This window comes from Schistocerca serialis, chromosome 2, assembly GCF_023864345.2.
Source record: "Schistocerca serialis cubense isolate TAMUIC-IGC-003099 chromosome 2, iqSchSeri2.2, whole genome shotgun sequence".
NCBI classification, from domain to species: Eukaryota; Metazoa; Arthropoda; class Insecta; order Orthoptera; family Acrididae; genus Schistocerca; species Schistocerca serialis.
The window spans coordinates 323,605,963-323,629,617 of NC_064639.1; the positions used below are offsets into that span (position 1 = coordinate 323,605,963).

Consider the following 23,655-nt stretch of genomic DNA (forward strand, 5'->3'; position numbering starts at 1 on the left):
TAGCTAAGAATTCCAGTGTTACCTGGGTAGTTATTTATTCCAGTCTTCTATTAGTCCATCCCCTTCTCTCTCCTCTCTGTCGCTCTAGACCTGCTCCTTCCTTCTCTCTGTCCATCTCCTCCTGCATCTCCCTCTGTCCTTGTCCTCCTCTCCCCTCTTTCTGTCAATCTGCTCCTGCCCCTTCTATCTCCTCCTCTCCCTCTAATTCCATCTCCTCCTCCCCCACCCTTTGTCAATCTCCTCCTTCCCATTTCTTCGTCAGTCTCCTCTTTCCTCTCTCTCTCTCTGTTCATCTCATCCTCCCTCCTCGTCTGTCCATCTCCTCCTCTTTCCTTTCTGCCTCCATCTCCTCCTCTTCCCTCTGTCTTTCCATTTCCTCCTCCCCCTCTGTCCATCCCCTCCTGCCTCATTTCTCTGCCTGTCTCTTCTTGCCCCTGCCTGCTGATCATTTCCTCTTTCTTTTCTCTGTCCCATCTGTCTGTCCATTTCGCCCTCCCCTATCTCTGTCCATCTCCACCTCCTCCTATATGTGCCTATCTCCTTCTTCTCCTTCACTGCTGTCCATATCGTCGTCCTCGCTTCCGTCTCTACGTTATCACACTCACCCAAGCTGGAGGCTGGTGGTTCTTATCGCTGAAGTAATTCTTTCCAGATTGCAACTAATATATGTACCAGATTTGACTGAAATCGTCCCAGGGTCTAGGATGAGGTTTGTGCCTGTGACTTTGATGGCATACGCACATGTCAAATGTATTTCGTACATATTTAACATATTTGCACACATATTTCACCTGTATGTATAGCGAATTTCGCCCTACAGTTTCATTTTCACCCATCGTAATGTCTACAACGTCGTATCTCCTGAACTATGTGCTGTACAATGATGTAATTTTGGAGGTACATCCAATGGTATATGTGTGTACCGTCTCCAAATGTGTTTTGAACAGAGTTAGTAGTAAAGAAGTAATAAATTAAAAAGTCATGCTTGCTCACATATTTCAGTGTTTATGACATCACACGTCTTGAACTACACGCTGTAAGACGGCATTTTTCTAGGTTCTTTCAACGACTTATGCGGATGCCGTATGCGAAATGAGTTGCGAATAGAGGTATCAGTAAAGAAGTAACAAATTAAAACGTCATGCTTCTTATAGTCTAGCAGTTTTACTGCATGAACAGCGAAAATGTAAGCGACAAACTTTTTTCCTTTTATTATTTTGTGAGCCTCTTCAGCGAGAGAAATTTCGTTCAGGTTTGAAATTACATGTAAAATTTCTTGCAAGTCTTTAAGTGCTCTCACTCTTAAATACTGAATGACCAAAGTATGGGTATTCACGCGTCATAGGCTATGCTACTTTGTCACCCCTACCCCCACCCTTTTGAAAGGTGGGTGGTTCTTACCCCAATAGTGATCCTTTCCAGACAGTAGATGATATGTGTACCAAGTTTGGTTGAAATAAGTCCAGTGCTTTAGTAGGAGATGTGGAACATAGATACATACGTTCATCTACATCTACATCCATACTCCGCAAGCCACCTGACGTTCTGTGGCGGAGGGTACTTTGAGTACCTCTATCGGTTCTCCCTTCTATTCCAGTCTCGTATTGTTCGTGGAAAGAAAGATTGTCGATATGCCTCTGTGTGGGCTCTAGTTTTTATCCTGATGGTCTCTTCGCGATATATACATAGGAGGGAGCAATATACTGCTTGACTGCTTGATGAAGGTATGTTCTTGAAACTTCAACAAAAGCCCGTACCGAGCTACTGACCGTCTCTCCTGCAGAGTCTTCCACTGGAGTTTATCTATCATCTCCGTAACGCTTTCGCGATTACTAAATGATCATGTAACGAAGCGCGCTGCTCTCCGTTGGATCTTCTCTATCTCTTCTATCAACCCCATCTGGTACAGATCCCACACTGCTGAGCAGTATTCAAGCAGTGGGCCTTTGTTTTCGGATTGCATTTCCTTAGGGTTTTTCGAATGAATCTCAGTGTGGCATCTGCTTTACCGACGATCAACTTTATATGGTGATTCCATTTTAAATCACTCCTAATGCCTCCTCCCAGACAATTTATGGAATTAACTGCTTCCAGTTGCTGACCTGCTATATTGTAGCTAAATGATAAGGGATCTATCTTTCTATGTATTCGCAGCACATTGCACTTGTCTACATTGAGATTCAATTCCCATTCCCTGCACCATGCGTCAATTCGCTGCAGATCCTCCTGCATTTCAGTACAATTTTCCAATGTTACAACCTCGCGATATACCACAGCATCATCCGCAAAAAGCCTCAGTGAACTTCCGATGTCATCCACAAGGTCATTTATGTATATTGTGAATAGCAACGGTCCTACGGCACTCCCCTGCGGCACACCTGAAATCACTCTTACTTCGGAAAACTTCTCTCCATTGAGAATGACATGCTGCGTTCTGTTATCTAGGAACTCTTCAATCCAATCACACAATTGGTCTGATAGTCCATATGCTCCTACTTTGTTCATTAAACAACTGTGGGGAACTGTATCGAACGCCTTGCGGAAGTCAAGAAACACGGCATCTACCTGTGAACCCGTGTCTATGGCCCTCTGAGTCTCGTGGACGAAGAGCGCGAGCTGGATTTCACACGATCGTCTTTTTCGAAACCCATGCTGAATCCTACAGAGAAGATTTCTAGTCTCCAGAAAAGTCATTATACTCAAACATAATACGTGTTCCAAAATTCTACAACTGATCGACGTTAGAGATATAGGTCTATAGTTCTGCACGTCTGTTCGACATCCCTTCTTGGAAACGGGGATGACCTGGGCCCTTTTCCAATCTTTTGGAACGCTACGCTCTTCTAGAGACCTACGGTACACCGCTGCAAGAAGGGGGGCAAGTTCCTTCGCGTACTCTGTTAAAATTGAACTGGTATCCCATCAGGTCCAGCGGCCTTTCCTCTTTTGAGCGATTTTAATTGTTTCTCTATCCCTCTGTCATCTATTTCGGTATCTACCATTTTGTCATCTGTGCGACAATCTAGAGAAGGAACTACAGTGCAGTCTTCTTTTGTGAAACAGCTTTGGAGAAAGTCATTTAGTATTTCGGCCTTTAGTCTGTCATCCTCTGTTTCAATACCATTTTGGTCACAGAGTGTCTGGACATTTTGTTTTGATCCACCTACCGCTTGGACATAAGACGAAAATTTCTTAGGATTTTCTGCCAAGTCAGTACATAGAATTTTACGTACGTACATCCATTTTTATAATTTGCACGGATTAATTTCAATGAAGGATTTAGTGGTCGTTTGTAATAAAGTACAAAGAAGTCGGGTAAAAAAAGTTTTATTGGCGAGTTTTACATGTTAGACGGTGCGATGGGAGAGTGGGACGGTGCGGGGTGGGGTGTAGCGACGGCGGCTGCGCCGGCGGCCTCAGGTGAAGCGCACAGTGGCGGTGCAGAGGAAGCCGGAGCGGAAGCGCGCGCCCGTGATGGAGCGGCCGAGGCGCGCCGCCACCGTCAGCGGGTACTCGGGCTTGCGGCCCAGCAGCAGCAGGTGCGGCGGCGCGTCCGGCTTGCAGATGCTCACCGCCAGCACGCGCTTCTCGCGGATCAGCCACGCCGGCACCTCGTCTGCAACACCACACGCCCCACTCTCACGGACAGACTTCAGCAATCGCTAATGAAAATCGTATTGCCATCTAAATACACGCTGCTGGACCCAAACTGTAACATCAGGAAAAACGGCCGAGTGGGAGTAGAACTCGTGTACTCAGGTTTACGTGCAGACCTAACTACATACACTACTGGCCATTAAAATAGCTACGCCAAGAAGGAATGCAGATGATAAACGGGTATTCATTGCACAAATATATTATACTACAACTGACATGTGATTACATTTTCACGCAATTTGGGTGCATAGATCCTGAGAAATCAGTACCCAGAACAACCACCTCTGGCCGTAATAACAGCCTTGACACGCCTGGGCTTTGAGTCAAACAGAGCTTGGATGGCGTGTACAGGTACAGCTGTCCATGCAGTTTCAACACGATACCACAGTTCATCAAGAGTAGTGACTGGCGTATTGTGACGAGCCAGTTGCTCGGCCACCATTGACCAGACGTTTTCAGTTGGTGAGAGATCTGGAGAATGTGCTGGCCAGGGCAGCAGTCGAACATGTTCTGTATCCAGAAAGGCCCGTACAGGACCTGCAACATGCGGTCGTGCATTATCCTGCTGAAATGTAGGGTTTCGCAAGGATCGAATGAAGGGTAGAGCCACGGGTCGTAACACATCTGAAATGTAGCGTCCACTGTTCAAAGTGCCGTCAATGCGGACAAGAGGTAACCGAGACGTGTAACCAATGGCACCCCATACCATCCCGCCGGGTGATACGCCAGTATGGCGATGACGAATACACGCTTCCAATGTGCGTTCACCGCGATGTCGCCAGACACGGATGCGACCATCATGATGCTGTAAACAGAACCTGTATTCATCCGAAAACATTACGTTTTGCCATTCCTGCACCCAGGTTCGTCATTGAGTACACCATCACAGGCGCTCCTGTCTGTGATGCAGCGTCAAGGGTAACCGCAGCCATGGTCTCCGAGCTGATAGTCCATGCCGCTGCAAACATCGTCGAACTGTTCGTGCAGATGGTTGTTGTCTTGCAAACGTCCCCATCTGTTGACTCAGGGATCGAGACGTGGCTGCACGATCCGTTACAGCCATGCGGATAAGATGCCTGTCATCTCGACTGCTAGTGATACGAGGCCGTTGGGATCCATCACGGCGTTCCGTATTACCCTCCTGAACCCACCGATTCCATATTCTGCTAACAGTCATTGGATCTCGACCAACGCGAGCAGCAATGTCGCGATACGATCAACCGCAATCGCGATAGGCTACAATCCGACCTTTATCAAAGTCGGAAACGTTATGGTACGCATTTCTCCTCCTTACACGAAGCATCACAACAACAATTCACCAGGCAACGCCGGTCAACTGCTCTTTGTGTATGAGAGATCGGTTGGAAACTTTCCTCATGTCAGTAAGTTGTAGGTGTCGCCACCGGTGTCAACCTTGTATGAATGCTCTGAAAAACTAATAATTCGCATATCACAGCATCTTCTTCCTGTCGGTTAAATTTCGCGTCTGTAGCATGTCATCTTCGTGGAGTAGCAATTTTAATGGCCAGTAGTATATAACAGGCAAAAATCTTTGAGGTTCTCGGTTCGCAGACTATTATATATATATAATCTTGCAGATTCTCGTGATATAAGAATCTCCAAGATTTTTGCCTGTTTCCTTATAGATACTGGGAAGATATTGGTCACAGGAATTCTAAAATCCTATCAAAATATCTACAGGAATTCGTCAGACTAGTCCGAACATACAGAAAGAAGCGAGCAGAGGATTTCAGTTTATATACGAGGGTAATCCCAAAAGTAAGATATCCTTTTTTTTGTTATAAGTACGTAGATCTGTTTATTTCCACAATGGTTTACATCAGTTTACAGCTTGAACATTTAGTTTTTTTTCGTCATAATCACCATTTCTGTCGATACAATTGACGCTGTGGCAGTTTTTGTATGCCCATCATACTAGATCGCCGCCATGCTGTTCGTCGTGAATTTCGGTCCGACCAGTAGCAAACTGTCTACACCACTTACGAAAATTTTTGACGTATATGCATGGCTCACCATACACTTCCTTCAATTGGCGATGGATTTCAGTCGGCGCAGTGCTCTTTGCGTTCAAAAACCGAATAACTGCGCGCAATTCGCACTTGGCGGTAACATCCTATGGGAGCACCACTCTCAACGGCTGCCAAGACAAGACTGAGCGCCTCAGTACGGCGTGCGCATGTTTACACACAGCGCGTAAAGCACTCTTCATAACAGTGCGACCAACTGCCACACAAACAGAGTTCTGTAGTTATAAAACAATAGGAGACCTTACTTTTGGGATTACCCTCGTATATCGATACAGAAGATTTAATATAACACTTATTTACTTACAAAAAATTGACTACAACTTACACTTTATGTTTCCATGCAGTAACAATCGTCTACTATGTTTTTGATGGATGATGAATGCAGTGTATGTTCTAATGGCGAAAAGGTATTTTTTATGTGATATAATCATAAAATAACAACTTCCAGAATGTTTAACTTGTGCTGTGAAACCTTGCTTCTTGCCAAATTTCGTGATTCAACGTCAACGGGAAGTGCCCTATAGGTCTTGATGAGTGCGTTTGCGAGTATTAAAATGTATGACATAAATGGCAGCTTTTTTGATTGCACTGATTTAGAAGCTTAAATCTTTTACATTGCCAAAGGACCGTAGACCTTAGTAAGTGACATAAATTTGAATTTTATAAGCCATCCTGTTCACAGACTGACACACAAACGGATAAAAAGACAAAATATTTTTTCGTGTCATGTAATTACAAATTAATAATTTTAGAATTTTTCCTTACTTGAACTGTGAAACTTTGCGTCTTGCCAAATTTCATGATTCTAGGGCAACGGAAAGCTCGGGAGTTTCCGAGTATCAAAATATGTGACATAAATGGCTGTTTCTTTTGATTGCACTAACTTAGAAGCTTACAATTTTTTCACCGCCAAAGGGCTTTAGACCTTAGTACGTGGCATAAATTTGAGTTTGAAACGGCGACCGGTTATAGAGACAAAGTGTCTTAGCAGACGGGCCGACACCAACATAGAGATGGACGAAAAATGACAAAATATTTGTTCGTGTTATGTAATTACAAAAATATGTTCAAATGTGTGTGAAATCTTATGGGACTTCACCGCTAAGGTCATCAGTCCCTAAGCTTACACAGTACTTAACCTAAATTATCCTAAGGACAAACACACACACCCATAGTGAGATTCTCACTCTGCAGCGGAGTGTGCGCTGATATGAAACTTCCTGGCAGATTAAAACTGTGTGCCCGACCTAGACATGAACTCGGGACCTTTGCCTTTCGCGGGCAAGTGCTCTACCATCTGAGCTACCGAAGCACGACTCACGCCCGGTACTCACAGCTTTACTTCTACCAGTACCTCGTCTCCTACCTTCCAAACTTTACAGAAGCTCTCCTGCGAACCTTGCAGAACTAGCACTCCTGAAAGAAAGGAGTGCTAGTTCTTTCTTTCAGGAATGCTAGTTCTGCAAGGTTCGCAGGAGAGCTTCTGTAAAGTTTGGAAGGTAGGAGACGAGGTACTGGCAGAAGTAAAGCTGTGAGTACCGGGCGTGAGTCGTGCTTCGGTAGCTTGGCTCTAAGCACTATGGGACTTAACATCTCAGGTCATCAGTCCCCTAGAACTTAGAACTACTTAAACCTAACTAATCTAAGGACATCACATACATCCATGCCCGAGGCAGGATTCGAACCTGCGACCGTAGCGGTCGCGCGGTTCCAGACTGAAGCGCCTAGAACCGCTCGGCCACCAACGGCCGGCGCTTCGGTAGCTCAGATGGTAGAGCACTTGCCCCCGAAAGGCAAAGGTCCCGAGTTCGAGTCTCGGTCGGGCACACAGTTTTAATCTGCCAGGAAGTTTCACACACACCCATGTCCGAGGGAGGACTCGAACCTCCGCCGGGACCAGCCGCACAGTCCATGACTGCAGCGCCTTAGACCGTATGTAATTAAAAATTAACAATTTTTTTCTTTCCTTTACTGTGAAGCCTTGCCCGTTGCTAAGTTTCATGTCTGTAGGTTTCGATGAGTGAGTTCTCGAGTATCAAAATATGTGACAAACGTCTGTATCTTTTTGATTGCATTGACTTAGAAGCTTCAGATTTTTATACTGGACCTTAATATGCGACATAAGTTTGAACTTGATACGTCTACCCGTTACTGAGGAAAAGGTGTATTAACGGTCGGATACACACACAGACACACAGTCCACGAAGCGATCGTATAAGAGTTATGTTTTTTAGAGACTGAGGCACGGAACCCCAATGACCTAATTTTACTACCTGTTGTTGCTGCTATTATTAGCCTACTGCTGTGGTCTCCAGTTCAGACACTGGTTTGATGCAGCTCTCGAAGCTAGTCTGTCCTTGCAGGAGTTTTCATCTCTGCGTAACTACTACAGTCTATCTAGTGATATAATCAAGCTTGGTGCATATTAGGAACCTTTCGACACCAGTGGGTATCGATCACTTCAGTAATCGGCTTCTATGTAAGCGATATATATGGGGAGGACAAAAATAGGGAAACAAGAAAAACACATCACCATGCCTAATATGAGGTAGGTTGACGCTGGATGATGCAAGGATGGCCGTCGTTAAAGAGTGAGATAAGCTTGAACGGCAACGTCTCGAACGCATTGCGAATTCCGAGCACGTTGCAATGCATGGGATGAAGATACGCGGTGGATGTTACCTATACCCCGATCAAAATAACGTGAATGGCAGCAGGTTATGGAGGGGTGATGTCAGTTTGTCTGCGCACACAATATGGCTATTGCAGCAACACCCCGGCATTTCCGTTCTGGATACGCTGGTCGTTATCGTGCAGTATCGGTTTGCTTCGCCAGGTGGTAGCAGTCTTCTCATTTTCCTGCGCACTTTCACAACTAATTTAGCGCATTACGTCAAGTAAAGTAGACACGCCGCACAGAGAAACAATGCAAACAACAAAGATGAATCACTGATGTTACGTTACCGGCCGCAAGAGTCGTCTGCAACTGACAGTGGTAGCTAGCACCTGAGGTAGCAGAGCGATATGACAACGGCGGACAGAGCACAATAGAATGCGGTACTGTGGAAGGTACACACGATAGGCTGTCGGTCACCGGCTATTTTGTTGATTGTAATAGACATCATGTATTGTAATAGAGGCAAGCACACGACCTACAAAACAGCCGGGCTGACAAAAAAGATGAGACAAGCTCCATTTTCCTACCGGCTCGACCCAGATACGATACGCATACGCGTTTAAATGGCTTTAAGCACACGACTATCGGTTGAGTTGTCACTCTGTGTTGATGCGTTGTGTTAAAAATGTATATTAATACAGTCCTTGGTTATCATACTAGCAGTGCAGAATATCATGACAGAAACATAAATAAAAAAACCATGGGAGGAAGTATGTGTGGAGCTTATTGGTAACTGAAACGATTTGGATTTGAAGGATAAAATAAAGCGGGGTAAGGAAATTCTAACTTCATTTATGTATTACTTAGCTGCTTCATCATACCGCCAATGAACTGACACATGTGGTGACAAAGTAATCGGCGAAATAATCCCTAATTTGCATTTCGCCATTTGTACCTCTTGTGCCTTGCAGTGACATACTTTCAAAGAGTGGTCCATGTAATCTGCCTTCAAATCTAATACCGCCTTTCTTTCTTACAGAGCTGTGTGCTGCTTGAAAAATATGAGTAGTATGTGGCATACTAAACCTAAGCTTCTGTGGAATATCCTCCAAAAACTGCCAAAATTCTAAATGTGAATTCCATGATAAGCCTTGCACTACACGCACTCCGTCTTCAGGCCACAAGTGGCCCATCGGGACCATCCAACCGCCGTGTCATCCTCAGATGAGGATCGGATAGGAGGGGCTTTCTGTGACCGGAGCCGCTACTATTCGGTCGAATAGCTCCTCAATTGGCATCACAAGGCTGAGTGCACCCCGAAAAATGGCAACAGCGCATGGCCGCCCGGACGGTCACCCATCCAAGTGCCGGCCACGCCCAACAGCGCTTAACTTCGGTGACCTGACGGGAACCGGTGTATTCACTGCGGCAAGACCGTTGCCCCTTGCACTACATAATCTATAAAAATCCTTTTCTTCACACCAAATACTGGTTAGGATAAGGTCTCAAAACGTGCGTTGATGCTGATCTCTTGTGAAAACAAATCATAAACGTTTACCATGTTCTTCATGTTGAACGTCTGGTCTATTCAAGCGACCTTCAACTTAACGTTTCCCAAGAGATGAACTTACACTCGTCGATTTTGTCTTCCTCGTCGATATCTCAGCTATTCATCATCATTCATAACTATCCACGAACTGTAGATCGTGAGCGCGTTCCCAGAAACAGTCTGAAGTGTGCGTTTATTCGTTGACATTTCTGTCGGCCACCTACTGTCGATCGTATGCACCCTTCCTTAACCTGATTCTCTGGTTGGTGGTTGTTATAGTAGTCGTCCTGTGAACAAGCAGCTGTCAGTCACTTCGTTATTCTGATCTAAGTACAGCAGCAGATTCTGACTTAACAGGCTTACACTTTCGCACAGATTACCATTATTTTGCTTTTATTTCGCAGTAATTTTTTAATTAAATGCGGCTTATTCCTTATCAGCCCGGACAGCTGAACGCGTTAACGCTCCGATTCCGGGATTCTGGGCTGGTTCTAGTCCGCATCGCGGTTAACATCGAGAGCTGATGAGCCAGCGAGCCTGGCTGTGGTATACAGGCGGTTTCCCACATGGAACTAGGTGCATACCAGGCTAGTATCCATTTCCTGCCTCAGATACAAGCTACACAAAAATGTAGAAAACGTTCTTGAAGGGCAACCACAACCTCTATATCAATGTCGACCCTAGAGAGACACGGGAGGAGGCAAGGAAGAGGGAGGAGGAGAAAAAGAAGAAGAAGCAGAAAGAAAAAAAGAAGAAGGTAACAGGGCTTAGTATTTCATACCCTGTCCCCTTTGAATCCAAGCACACACCCGTTTGCAGATTTGCGGATGTTACACTTCTTTGATCAGTTGACATAGAGGAAAACAATATAAATAAAAATATGAAAAAATAAAGTGTTTTACAGTTATTAAATAGATAATTTAATATGATGATACTAATAATTATCAGTGCTGACTTACTTTCTCCGTTTTAAATAAAATAGATACAGCAGAAGGGGGTGGGTTCTTTTTAAGAAGGACAGCGTATTCGTTTAACATTGGGAGAGCCACGGAGATAAAAATTCGTAGCACATCAAATTTGTTTAATAGCATCTGATGGTGTTGTATAAAAATGCCCTTTCGCGACAGCCCAAAATCTTTTCTGTCCCATTCCATCGTTCAGCCATCTTCTCGAAGTCCTCTGTAGCAGGAGGCGCCTCTAGAACGCTATCCCGCTTTACATTAGAGAAGAAAATAATATCTCCGTCTTCAGAAGGCAGGTTATGACACGTTTACTAAAGCAACGATAAGATTACCATTGTCCCTGTATGCATCCGTTGCCCTTGTACGTCCCCCTTTCCAACCTGATCTTGCTCGCTTCCCATTATTCTTAGCCGATACAGTCTCTTTAAATTTCCTTTTCCCAGAACTCGCTGTATCAGAAAACCTACATTTAGTAGACCTATAAACTGTTCTTTTTTTCTACCACCATCATTATTATTATTATTATTATTATTAGGTTATTATTATTATTAAAACTAGTTGTCATACTAAAATTGTTATTTTCTTAGGTAACTATGATGTAATAATTACTGTACGTGTGAGACGTTGCCGCGCGGGATTAGCCGAGCGGTCTAAACGCTGCAGTCATGGACTGTGCGCCTGATTCCGGGCGAGATTCGAGTCTTCCCTCGGGCATGGGTGTGTGTGTTTGTCCTTAGGATAATTTAGGTTAAGTAGTGTGTAAGCTTAGGGACTGATGACCTTAGCAGTTAAGTCTCACAAGATTTCACACACATTTGAGCATTTGTGAAACGTTGGTCCGATATAAGAGAGGGTTGAGGGCCCTAAACAAATCAGGTTAAATAAATAAATAAATAGTCACAGGTTGTTGACACCGACTGTACAAAATATGTCTGGCATATTATTTCTGCTTACAGCGCGGATACCTCGTATTTTCCTACTACTGATAGCTTTAAATCCTTATTGACGAAAGTTAACAAACAAAAATGGTTCCACTAATACCGCTCGATCATAATAATTGATATTCCAAATAGTTACGTCTCGTTTTCACATACTTTATTCTCATACCTATTGACTGAAACAGCGTATTTCGGTTATTTCCGCATTACTTTTTTACACGGATAAAAAAGGAACTGCTCTTGCGTCCAGAGTCAAGAGAAAAATGCACGTATGTTGATTTCTGTGTTTAAAGTATGTGTTAAAGCGTAATACTGCCTTGCCACTGTTTGGCAGAGGGACATATTCGCAAATATATGAAGATGGTATCTGTTCTTTCGAAAGAAGAGATACCATCGGTGACCATGCAGCTATCTTAGAATGATAATTAAATCAAGACCCTAAGCTGTCGACAGGGGTTGATATACATCAATGGGGAGAGTTGAAAATGTGTGCCCAGACTGAGACTCGAACCCGGGATCTCCTGATTACATGACAGACGCTCTATCCATTTTTTTAGTCTCATTTTGTTCTATATTTTTCGTTGAATTTGTTCGTGGCGGACGTCCGATAACACTCTTTCAGGTTGATCGTTGATCCGTTTACTCAGTTTTTTATTACAAAGGGTAGCTAAAGCCTCTGACCGAACACGCTGAACTACCGTGCCGGCAAAACTTGACTGCATGAAGATGGTGTCTGTTCTTTCGGACATTATTATTAAAGGGAAGATGTTTCGGTTACTTACGATGAAGAATCCGCGCCATTATGTCCCTTTAATAATAATAATCTGTTTACATCACTTAAAATCGTTGTGAGGCACAATTACAGTTAAAAAGACGTTATCTACATTTTGTTTTGGTTGTAGGGCACCACCACCCCAAGGAAATTTCGTCAGGTGGGGAAACAAAAGGCAAAATCTAATGTAAAACGTGAACTAGCCGTCTGAAGATGAATCTGTCGGATCGAAACCGGTAACGGCGCTGCTTAAATAAATAAATAGCATTATAAAAAGTGACTGGTTGCTGTAATCTTCTATCTAAGAGTCAACCTATATTCTGTATACAGCCACGGGCTCAAAATATCAGTTTTTGACAAAATAGCGTTAATCAAGTTCTGTTCATCGGGGAAATAGGATTATTCCGATCAGTAGGAAATTCTAACCTATCATTAATTTGGTTTAATAACCATCACACTGTTTTTTTCGTCAGACGAAATCTCTCTTCAAACTTCCTTTCACCAAAATCTTCAAAAAGGTTTCCCCTTTTCACAATCACTCCAACCCGATTTCGGCCACGTTGAAAAGGTCAACGTATAACAATTCTTCCTCATTGCCATCCATTATATCAAGACGTGCTGCCATCTTAATAGTGCATGCTTCTTAAACCGTGGTTATGTCGAGAAAACCGGGAAAGAGCCACGGTTAAATGTAGCCGCAGTCGATTCCCTCGTTTAACTTAGATCGATGTTGCTGCACCAGAAATTTGCGTTGAACAGGATTATATATCGACTTAACTGCGGTTAACTGTTAATCGAGATTGGTGCACTCGGCAATTAATGTGTAATAGGCAGATATCTATCCGGACCATCACACAGGAATTCCAAACTGCATCAGGATCCATTGCACCATATTGAATTCCACCATTACCGATGGAGGGCGCCACGAACTTGTAAGTCATTTTCAGCCATATGTCCGGATACCTTTGATCACATAGTGTGTATACAATGTCCACCCGCTTAGCTGTGTGGTAACGTGCTCGCCTCCCATGCAAGCAGGCCCGGGTTCGATTCCCTTCCGGACTGGAGATTTTCTCCGCTCGGGGACTGGGTGTTGTCCTCATCAACATTTCATCCTCATCATCAACGCGCAAGTCGCCCAATGTGTCGGTGACTGAAATAAGACTTGCACTTGGCGGCCGAACTTCCCCGGATGGAACCTCCCGGCCAATGCTGCCATACGCTCATTTAATTTCATATATACAATCAGGTTTTCTGCTCCCTCCCTTCCCTGTGGGAATGGAACAATGAAGGGGAGTAGCTAAAATTGGGGCAAAGCTATCTTCTGCTACGATTGTGCCTCACAGTGTATAGACGCATCTATATGCAGATGTAGAGTCCTACTGCAGTTAATAAGGTGCTTAGTTCGCAAATTTTCAGGCTGACGAGTGAAAATAAAGAAAAAGTATGGGTAGCGAGCACTCTTAGTGAAAAATCGGAAGTCCACAACCACTATATGCGTATTTGTGCTAGCGTCTCTTTCATAAGTGGTTAAACGATATTGCCCACTCGTAGCCAAGAAAAGAGGTGCTGTGCTATCTTACAAAAGGGAATGATGTTCCTGAATACCGAAGAAAAAGCAAGATCTCATAAAAACGTTTCAAAAGATGGCACCTGGTTGGTGGTTTAAAATTTTCGTGTAGTGTGAAGTCATTTATTGTCAACAGATTAAGCGCCTGCAGCTGCAGTTGAAGGAAAACGCCCAGGAAGCTGTATTAAGTGCTGCTGCTGCTGCTGCAGCAGCAACAGAAAACAATCCTGTAGGCCTACACCTCAAACATTACGAAAGCAGCTAGCCAAGAATTTTGTTAGAAAGCGATTCTACGTCCTCCACATTCTTCCGATCTTGTTACATCAGACTTTCACATTTCCGTTCGTCATCTAACAATCCACGGTAATGACGTTTTTCATTCTGAGCTTAATGACTTCCTCCATTACAGACAAGTAGGTTTCTTCACACGTAGAGTCTAGAAACTAATGAAACGATTGGAGGGAGGCACGGGTAATGGAAGAGAACGTGTCGTTGATTTATGTAAGCTGTTCGTCGTACACAAAAATATTTCCTGCACTTGCAGAATATTACATTCATAAATAGTGGTAGTCTGCTTTCTTTCAAGGCACAGAATTTCTAGCTAGTTTTTTAATATCCAAACAACTTTCGGTACCGTACTGAATCAGCCTCAGCGGACGTTTCCTTTTATTCTTCCGTTACGTTGCAATTTTTCGAATAGTTTTTAAGCCTTGTTTTCCGTGGAAAATGTGGCGTGTTCATTCTTCACAGAAATATTCGAACTGGTTTTCGGTGCAGATCTTCTTGTGCAGATTTTAGTGGCTGCAAATCGACGCAGATCATTCACGTCCGCAGCACGTGGTCGTGCGGTAGCGTTCTCGCTTCCCGGGTTCGATTCCCGGCGGGGTCAGGGATTTTCTCTGCCTCGTGATGACTGGGTGTTGTGTGATGTCCTTAGGTTAGTTAGGTTTAAGTAGTTCTAAGTTCTAGGGGACTGATGACCATAGGTGTTAAGTCCCATAGTGCTCAGAGCCATTTGAACCATTTTGAAGATCACTCACTTTTCCTTTTGACGTCCCTCCAGAGAATGCTTCAGGAAACAAATTCCAAAATACGTTATAATTTCTACTGGAAAAAATGTCCCAAAATTGTTTTTGAATTTACAGTGGTATCATGAATAAAGGAAAATGGTTAGTTAAGATGTTTCGAAAGTGTTTAAACACTTTAGAGTACTAAAAAAACCAACAAAAACTATAGACAGCTATTGTTTTCAGCCAGATTACTACGAAATGGTAGTGCGACGGAGGCGTTCGCAATTGGTTGTGCTTATGAGGGGATTACCAATTTCGGAATTTGCCTGAAAACCCAGGAAAGCTCTCAAAAACCTTGTTCGGAGCAGGGAGTCTGTAGCTGTTTGTAATTTAATTCTGGGACTGAGTACCCTAGAGAGAAATGTAAAGGCCTTGTTCGTGATTTTTTTCTGGACTCTGCGCATGGGGGTCCGCAGACATTTATCCAAGTGGGGGCAAGATTCCAAAAGTTCCATTTTTGATGCAACTGGTTAGTTGAGCTTGAGAACGTGTCGTGGCCCAAGAAATAAATTTGAGGGGAAGTACACGAGGCGATTGTATCTTGATCATTTCATAATTACCCAATCAACATATTTTGGAGGTCGATCGCTGCTATACCTTAACGGTAGGCATATTACACTGGTATATCCAAAATACAGAGGTGTCCAAAAAATGTACCTACTATTTAAAAGTCCATAACTTGCAAACTAACAGACGTGGTTGTCTCATTTTTAGTGAAAGTGTAGCTTAACGTCCAACTTAAAGATATCACTGTAGGTGTTCGAAATGGTCACCATTAACATCCACACACAAAGGATGCCGCCGAACTGCAGCACGAACTACTGACTGCGTGTTCAGTTGGATATTTGCACATGAATGTGGCGTTTGTCGATAAACGACATCCTTTAGTGTTCCCCACAGGTAAAAGTCCAGAGGAGTTTGGTTTGGGGAACATGGTGGGTACTCCACAGCACCTCTACGGCCTATCCATCTTCCTGGTAGATTTTGGTCGAGATACGCCCTAACACGATTTTGGCAGTGGGCTGGGGCACCATCTTGTTGAAAGTAAACTCTTCCGTCTCCATAAAAGTCTCGGACGGCAGGTAAAATGGATGTCTGAAGCTTCTGAAGGTACACCTCACCGGTAACTGTGCCGTCAAAGAAGAGTGGCCCAATCAAGCCCCGATATCACAACCCACACCACACATTTACTCCTGGCAAATTCACGGCTTTGTCTGCACGGACGTTCGGATTTTCGGCGGACAAGTAGATGCAATTGTGACGATTTACTGTACCATTAAGTTTGAACTGTGCCTAATCAGACCACAGAATCATCTCTGCAAACTCTTCATCGTTGCGCACCATGTTAGTAAACCACTCGCAGTACTCCATTCTACGATCTGAGTCGTCCTCGTTCACTGCGTGTAGCAATCGTGGGATGTAGCACTTCCACTTTGCTGTCTTCAAAATTCGCCGAACACTTGAGCGACTCACTCCAGTTCCACGGGCACACACACTATCTCACAGACTTCTGTGGTGAGCGAGTGAATTGTTGTAACACACGACGGGAGTTAGCTGGACTTGTTATTGTTACAGGTCGTCCAGATCGTTGTTTGTGTACATCTTTAACACAGCCTTCGGCTTCGAATTTGTCTCGCATGCGACGAATCGTTAAACCTGTCGGTGGCTTTGTTTGATACTCATTTCGCCATTGCCGTTGAACCTCATTAATGTTTTCGTACTTAAAATACCACTTCAAAACTGACTTCCTTTCATCGAATGTAAGCCTTGCGCCAGCCATGTTTACTCGAGTAACTAGGTGTAACTAATAACAAAACACTGACTATTGGGCGACTGTCATCTGACAAAACAAAACAACGCAATACAACGCTTGTGTGGCGATTGCCGGAACTACAAACTATTACACTACCAAAGATGAGACAACTCCGTCAATTAGTTTGCCAGTTATGGACTTTTAAACATTTTTTGGACCCCTCTGTATGTCTTTTTATAATATTAATATGGGTGTGGATGTAGGAAACCTTCGAAAAACACCAAACTAGTCGGCAGAATCAACTCGTAACAGCCTAGGACTCAACCAAAATTGTCTTTGTCTCCCTGGTTTGGTACGTTATTGTATAGACACGGCAACGAGACTACAGAACTCATAACTGTATGGCTGGATGTCACGCAGTGTCACATTCCATGTATTGTTTAGGAACCTTGTAGTTAAGAAGGCCCAAACGTCTTTCCGATCTTGATATTTAACCATTTTTTCCCATTCTCGAGTGCAGAACTTTGTATTTTTTTGTCTGTTTGGACCCGTAGATGAATTATAAGTGAATCCTGAATACACTTACAGCATAACATGGTTGTGTTTTTCATACTACAATACATACATACTACAATCACTCTACCGTTAAAAGCTAAATGAAGTCCCAGCAAACCTTGACGGGTCAAATGCAAACATATTATTAAGATTAAGATGTTCACAAGTTTGGGGGAAGTTCTTCAGAAACTGGGGACAATTGTCGGCAGATATAACACAGCCATGTTTATTCTGTGCTGGGTGCTGGAACTGCCCCTAACTATGCCTTATTAAGGATTATGCAAGGAAGAGTCGTAGACACGGTCCGGAACTCTATCTCGGCAAAGTTCTTTAAAGATTTACATCCTCTAAGACCGCAAAAGAACGCTGAAACCGTCACCACGCCACGAGGACGTAGTCAAGACTTTTTCAAAAAGGGGGGAGGGGGTTCCGATTTGTTAAAGAGGACTTTAAAAATGTATATTTTTAATTTATCCTGAACATCTTTATAATGAACGATAAACCATTTTATTTTAAATGTGGTCTTAAAGTTATCACCAAGCGGAGATATAATCTCGTTACTTTGGCAAACCACCGAGAAGCAGTCATGCTCCAGTCTCCTTTCACCCACCAAAGTCATTGTACACACTTCTTCTTTCAGTCTTGATTTGAGCTGAGGAAGTTGGTTCAAATAGTTCAAATGGCTCTGAGCACTATAGGACTTAACATCTATGGTCATCAGTCCCCTAGAACTTAGAACTACTCAAACCTAACTAACCTAAGGACAGCACACAACACCCAGTCATCACGAGGCAGAGAAAATCCCTGACCCCGCCGGGAATCGAACCCGGGAACGCTGAGGAAGTGATCAGGAATGGACGGATCCTAATCTATTGGGACACCGTGATTATTACCGAAAGGTTTGTTGGACTAAAGAGATACTTGTTCAACAGAGAAGCTATAGCAATTTTTGGTAGCGAAAATACAAACTATCTGAAATTATCCAACCTCACTTAAGCATACATCTCTCACTTCTTGCAATGTAAGAAAGATCATTTTCTGCATTAAAGAATGTCCCGTCAGACAAATGCATGAGCCTAACAGAAATTTTTTTATTTTTATTTATTTATTTGTCATACGGCTTTTAATGCCGGGAGTCTCCGAAGAGATGGTTGGCTCGCCTTCGATACAGTTTCTTTCATTTTTAAGTAGAGGGGCTGCATCTGTAAGGGAACTGGAATCTGTCATCAAGAAAGAAAAGTTTTTGAAAGGAACTGCCTGTGACCAGCCAACCTCCAGCATTTGCTTAAACTGAAAATGAGAAACAATTTTCAAGATTGCCGGCGGATGGAATCAAATAACCTAGCATCCCGAATCCATGGATTGCAAGCCCAGCGGCTCGCCACGCAGAGCTACCCCGAGTCAGTGAATTTGTAAAAACTGGTTATTGTACATTCTTTTACATAAAATACCTCCCAACAACAGAATGAATTCTGATACTGCATGTTTTTCCTTTAATTCTAAATGTTTAGTCATTTGATAGTGAATGAATGCATGCATATTTCAAGATTTAATTGTGCATGAAATTGGTGGCTTCAATTAGTATTATACTATTACAAGAGCGTAAATAGATTTTGGACGAAAGAGGGACAGAGGGATGTAGGGTGTAGTCGGCTCGGTCGAATTCAACCAACGCGATGAAAAAGTCTTATAGAAACAAACTAACTATATAATGTGCTATCATCAATTATCCCTTCCGCTCTTCACAAACCATACCCCATTGTTTCGAAACGGAAACGGTTTTCATAACTGAGTACCGGCTGGGTTAACAGATTGGACCCTATTTTGCCGTTTGGGCTACTAATGATAGAATAGTCAGCAATCTTTTTAAAGAAATGCAGCCATCGACGTTTGGGCGATATTTTTCCTGATGCGAATTTTGGGAGACACAAGTAAACCGACGTGTATTTTTACGCGCTTATTTTAATTTAATGTAATTTGTAATATTTACCGCTCCGCTGTCTTGTGAAATACTGAAATACTATAACCTCACAATTCCAGCAGCCTCCAAATAACGACTTCAATGCCAACATTAAACTGCAATAGATGAGTAAATAGGCTATTATAATAGAGCGTACTTAGTTTTAACTTATCATAACGTTAGCGAACGAATCCAAATCGGTTTGTCACTGCTGTCACAAACTTCTCCATAATTAGATACTACCACAACAACACACAGCACAAAAACAGTAAAAGGTAGCACATTAAATTCAACTACAAGTAAAGAACTGAACTGAAGGTCAAGCAAGGCCTGGTGTTGGCTAAGATAGGGATGGGCAATAGCTGATAGTGCTATGGATGTATAGATAGTTTTAATTTATCGTTGGCTTTGCTACCGATAGTGCATATCCTTTTTCGTCTTATGACTGAAAATCAAAATGTCTTTCAATTTCACTACGCAGGAAGTAGGTCTTGTTAATTTCTTTCACGTGATAAACGGGGAGGGGGGGGGGGGGGGGGGGGTCGAACCTCCTGGACCTGCCTTTGGCTACGTCCTTGCACGACAAGAAAACGAAATTTCCCGTGAACAACCTGATAACCAAACAATTAAGTATTTACTAAAACCACTGTGTTACCCCTAGCGTGCGGTTGAGTAGAATCAGAGACAATCACTTACAGAATACGTGAGAATTTTGAAATTAATATAAGTCTAACACAGATTCCAGCCCGCCCTTCTCCAACCCCCCCCTCTCCCCCCCCCCCCCCCTCTCTTTGTGTGTCTCTATTTTGTGTGTGAAATCTTATGGGACTTAACTGCTAAGGTCATCAGTCCCTAAGCTTACACACTAGTTAACCTAAATTATCCTAAGGACAAATCTGGAACCGCAAGACCGCTACGGTCGCAGGTTCGAATCCTGCCTCGGGCATGGATGTTTGTGATGTCCTTAGGTTAGTTAGGTTTAACTAGTTCTAAGTTCTAGGGGACTAATGACCTCAGCAGTTGAGTCCCATAGTGCTCAGAGCCATTTGAACCATTGAACCTAAGGACAAACACAAACACCCATGCCCGAGGGAGGACTCGAACCTCCGCCGGGACCAGCCGCACACTTCCCCCCTCCCCAACATGCGGACGTCTCTGGCCTTTGGGGCACACCAAAGTACGTTTCAAAATTTGCGACACCCTTAAATGTGATTTTTTCTATATGCAAAAAAGCATACACACAAAATATATACAACAATTTTTTTTACTTATGATGCGTATAATTACGCACAATGATGAGCAGCTTTTTGCAAATTGGGCTACTCCAATAAATGATTTAGTGATTTTTTTTTAAGTTCTAGATATTTTATCTGGGGAATGTTAGAAGACATTAAAATTCTCGAGGCACACATGACATGTATTCGCAACACACCAGTGTGTCGCAACACGGCAGTTGAGAAACGCTGGCCTAGAGGCTGAGTATCGCTACAGAAAGGAGCTGGTACATAGCGTTATATTTTACCAGAGGCAGAAAGGGAAGGCCTGAACATAATAATGGTATACTTTCTAACAGATGGTCCCTCTTACGTAAAAAAAGTCGGAAAAATGATGACTAAAAAAATCATCTACATCTACATTGTTGCATTGCAATTCACAGTTAAGGGTCTGGCAGGGAGTTCAAAGAACCACCGTCAAGCTATGTCTCTAACCTTCTATTCTCCGACAGCTCGCAAGAAAAAGGAACACCTAAGTCTTCCTGAGCGAGCTCTGAGTTCTCTTATTTTATTTTGATGATCATTCCTCTCCATGTAGGTGGGCGCCGACAAAATATTTTCCTGCTCTGAAGATAAAATTGGTGACTAATTTCATGAGAAGATCCTGCCGTGTCGAAAAACGCTTCTGTTTTAATGATTGCCACCGCAATTCAGGTATCATATCTCCCCTATTTAGTAGCAGTGCAAGACGAGCAGTCCTTCTTTGAACCTTTTCGATATCTTCCGATGATTCTGTGTGACGCCGATCCTACATTGCACTGCAGTACTCCAGAAGAGGACAGGCAAGCTCAGTATAGGCACTCTCAACAGACCTGTAGCATTTTCTCAGTGTTCTGTATTGCTTAAAATGTGTTTCCTTTACCTTATTCTATTTTGAATTGATCTAAACTGCTGACGCAACATAATGTGTACGTTTTGATACAGAGTACTAACGGAAGTCAAGAAGAGGCAAATGATGTTGGTAACATTCTGCCGAAACAAGTTACACGTATTTGCAGTTAAACCATCGCAATACTAAAGCTGGGGGGGGGGGAGGAGGGGGGTACTTTCTGCCCGCCCTTTGAAAATATCAGTTTGGATTCCGTAGAAATGTTGGAACACTTGAGGCAATACTGACCCTACGACTTATCTTAAAAGAAAGATTAAGGAAAGGCAAACCTACGTTTCTAGCATTTGTAGGCTTAGAGAAAGCTTTTGACAATGTTGACTGGAATACTCTCTTTCAATTTCTGAAGGTGGCAGGGGTAAAATACAGGGAGCGAAAGGCTATTTACAATATGTGCAGAAACCAGATGGCAGTTATAAGAGTCGAGGTACATGAAAGGGAAGCAGTGGTTGGGAAGGGAGTGAGACAGGGTTGTAGCCTCTCCCCGATGCTATTCAATCTGTATATTGAGCAAGCAGTAAAGGAAACAAAAGAAAAGTTCGGAGTAGGCATTAAAATCCATGGAGAAGAAATAAAAACTTTGAGGTTCGCCGATGACATTGTAATTCTGTCAGAGACAGCAAAGGACTTGCAAGAGCAGTTGAACGGGATGGACAGTGTCTTGAAAGGAGGGTATAAGATGAACATCAACAAAAGCAAAACGAGGATAGTGGAATGTAGTCGAATTAAGTCGGGTGATGCTGAGGGAATTAGATTAGAAAATGAGACACTTAAAGTAGTAAAGGAGTTTTGCTATTTGGGGAGCAAAATAAATGATAATGGTCGAAGTAGGGAGGATATAAAATGTAGACTGGCAATGGGAAGGAAAGCGTTTCCGAAGAAGAGAAATTTGTTAACATCGAGTATTGATTTAAGTGTCAGGAAGTCGTTTCTGAAAGTATTTGTATGGAGTGTAGCCATGTATGGAAGCGAAACATGGGCGATAAATAGTTTAGACAAGAAGAGAATAGAAGCTTTCGAAATGTGGCGCTACACGTCAGAATCTCTTTATGAAATATGTTATGAGTAAAAAACCACAAGTAACGAATTTTCCATTTAAAAAAAATTTGCGGTAGGCACAAAGTACCTTCCTCCCCCTCCCCCTCGTCGGTAGCAAAAGTTACTGAAAGTGCGCCGATATTGAAACGAGTGAGCTAAAAGATTTTCGGGTTCTGGACGCTACTTGCAAATGAGTGTCTCTTTAAAAAGTATAGTTTTTATATAAGTCAACACAATTAACGATTTTTTTATGGTAGGCATAAGGTACGCCCCCCCCCCCCCCACCATCCCCGCTTCCGCCACCCACATCCCTTTCGTAAAGCGCGTTACAGAAAATACGTTGATATTGCTAGGAGTAAATGTAAGTGACAACCTTGAGCTGCACGTTGGATCTAAAATAGAAGTGACGTGCTCGTGTCGTGTGACGTGCTGCGGCAGGAGGGCTTACTCACCCTCTGTCTTGCTTAGCTCCCAGTAGAGACGCAGCAGCCCCGGGCGCGACCCCGCCTTGGCGGTCACCTTCTGGCAGTAGGCGCGCACTGTGTTGGACGCCGAGAAGCCCATCAGCACCAGCCAACGGCCTTCAGCCTGCGGGGCAACAGACACAGTTACAGAGGATTTACGGCTAATCGAGGAAGGTCGGTTTTGCTGGAAGCTGTTGTACACTGGTAGAGAAACGAAAATGATATCTCTGCAAGACATCACAGTTGCATGATATACAGTATCGCTACCCAATTACAGTAAAACGTTGATATATCAAAATTGATATGGACGCAATACAAGAGTACACAGGATAGACTAGCGTGGTGAGCTGCATCAAATCATTCATCGGACCGGGATACCACAACAACTACATTATCGTTCAACCCGAAGTAACGATACAGTCTGTATTAATCGAGCAAGGAGTCATGTCATCATTGAGATGTACAACGAGGTGAGAAAAGTCGTGGGGTACCTCCTAAAATCGTGTCGGACCTTATTTTGTGCGGCATAGTGCAGCAACTCG

General features: G+C 43.3%; 1 protein-coding gene and 1 pseudogene across 1 annotated transcript in view; both read right to left on the reverse strand.

Annotated features, from left to right (window-relative positions):
* Positions 1-3,311: 3,311 nt before the first annotated feature.
* LOC126455536 (uncharacterized) overlaps positions 3,312-23,655 on the reverse strand; it is a 31,371-nt gene continuing 11,027 nt past the window's right edge. The window contains exons 2-3 of the mRNA XM_050091287.1: positions 23,102-23,237; positions 3,312-3,616 (exon numbers count right to left, since the gene is read on the reverse strand). Coding sequence (XP_049947244.1) covers positions 3,417-3,616; positions 23,102-23,237 — 336 coding nt within the window. The 3' untranslated portion in view covers positions 3,312-3,416. The remainder of the gene's footprint in view (positions 3,617-23,101; positions 23,238-23,655) is intronic.
* LOC126459379 (5S ribosomal RNA) lies at positions 9,647-9,764 on the reverse strand (annotated as a pseudogene).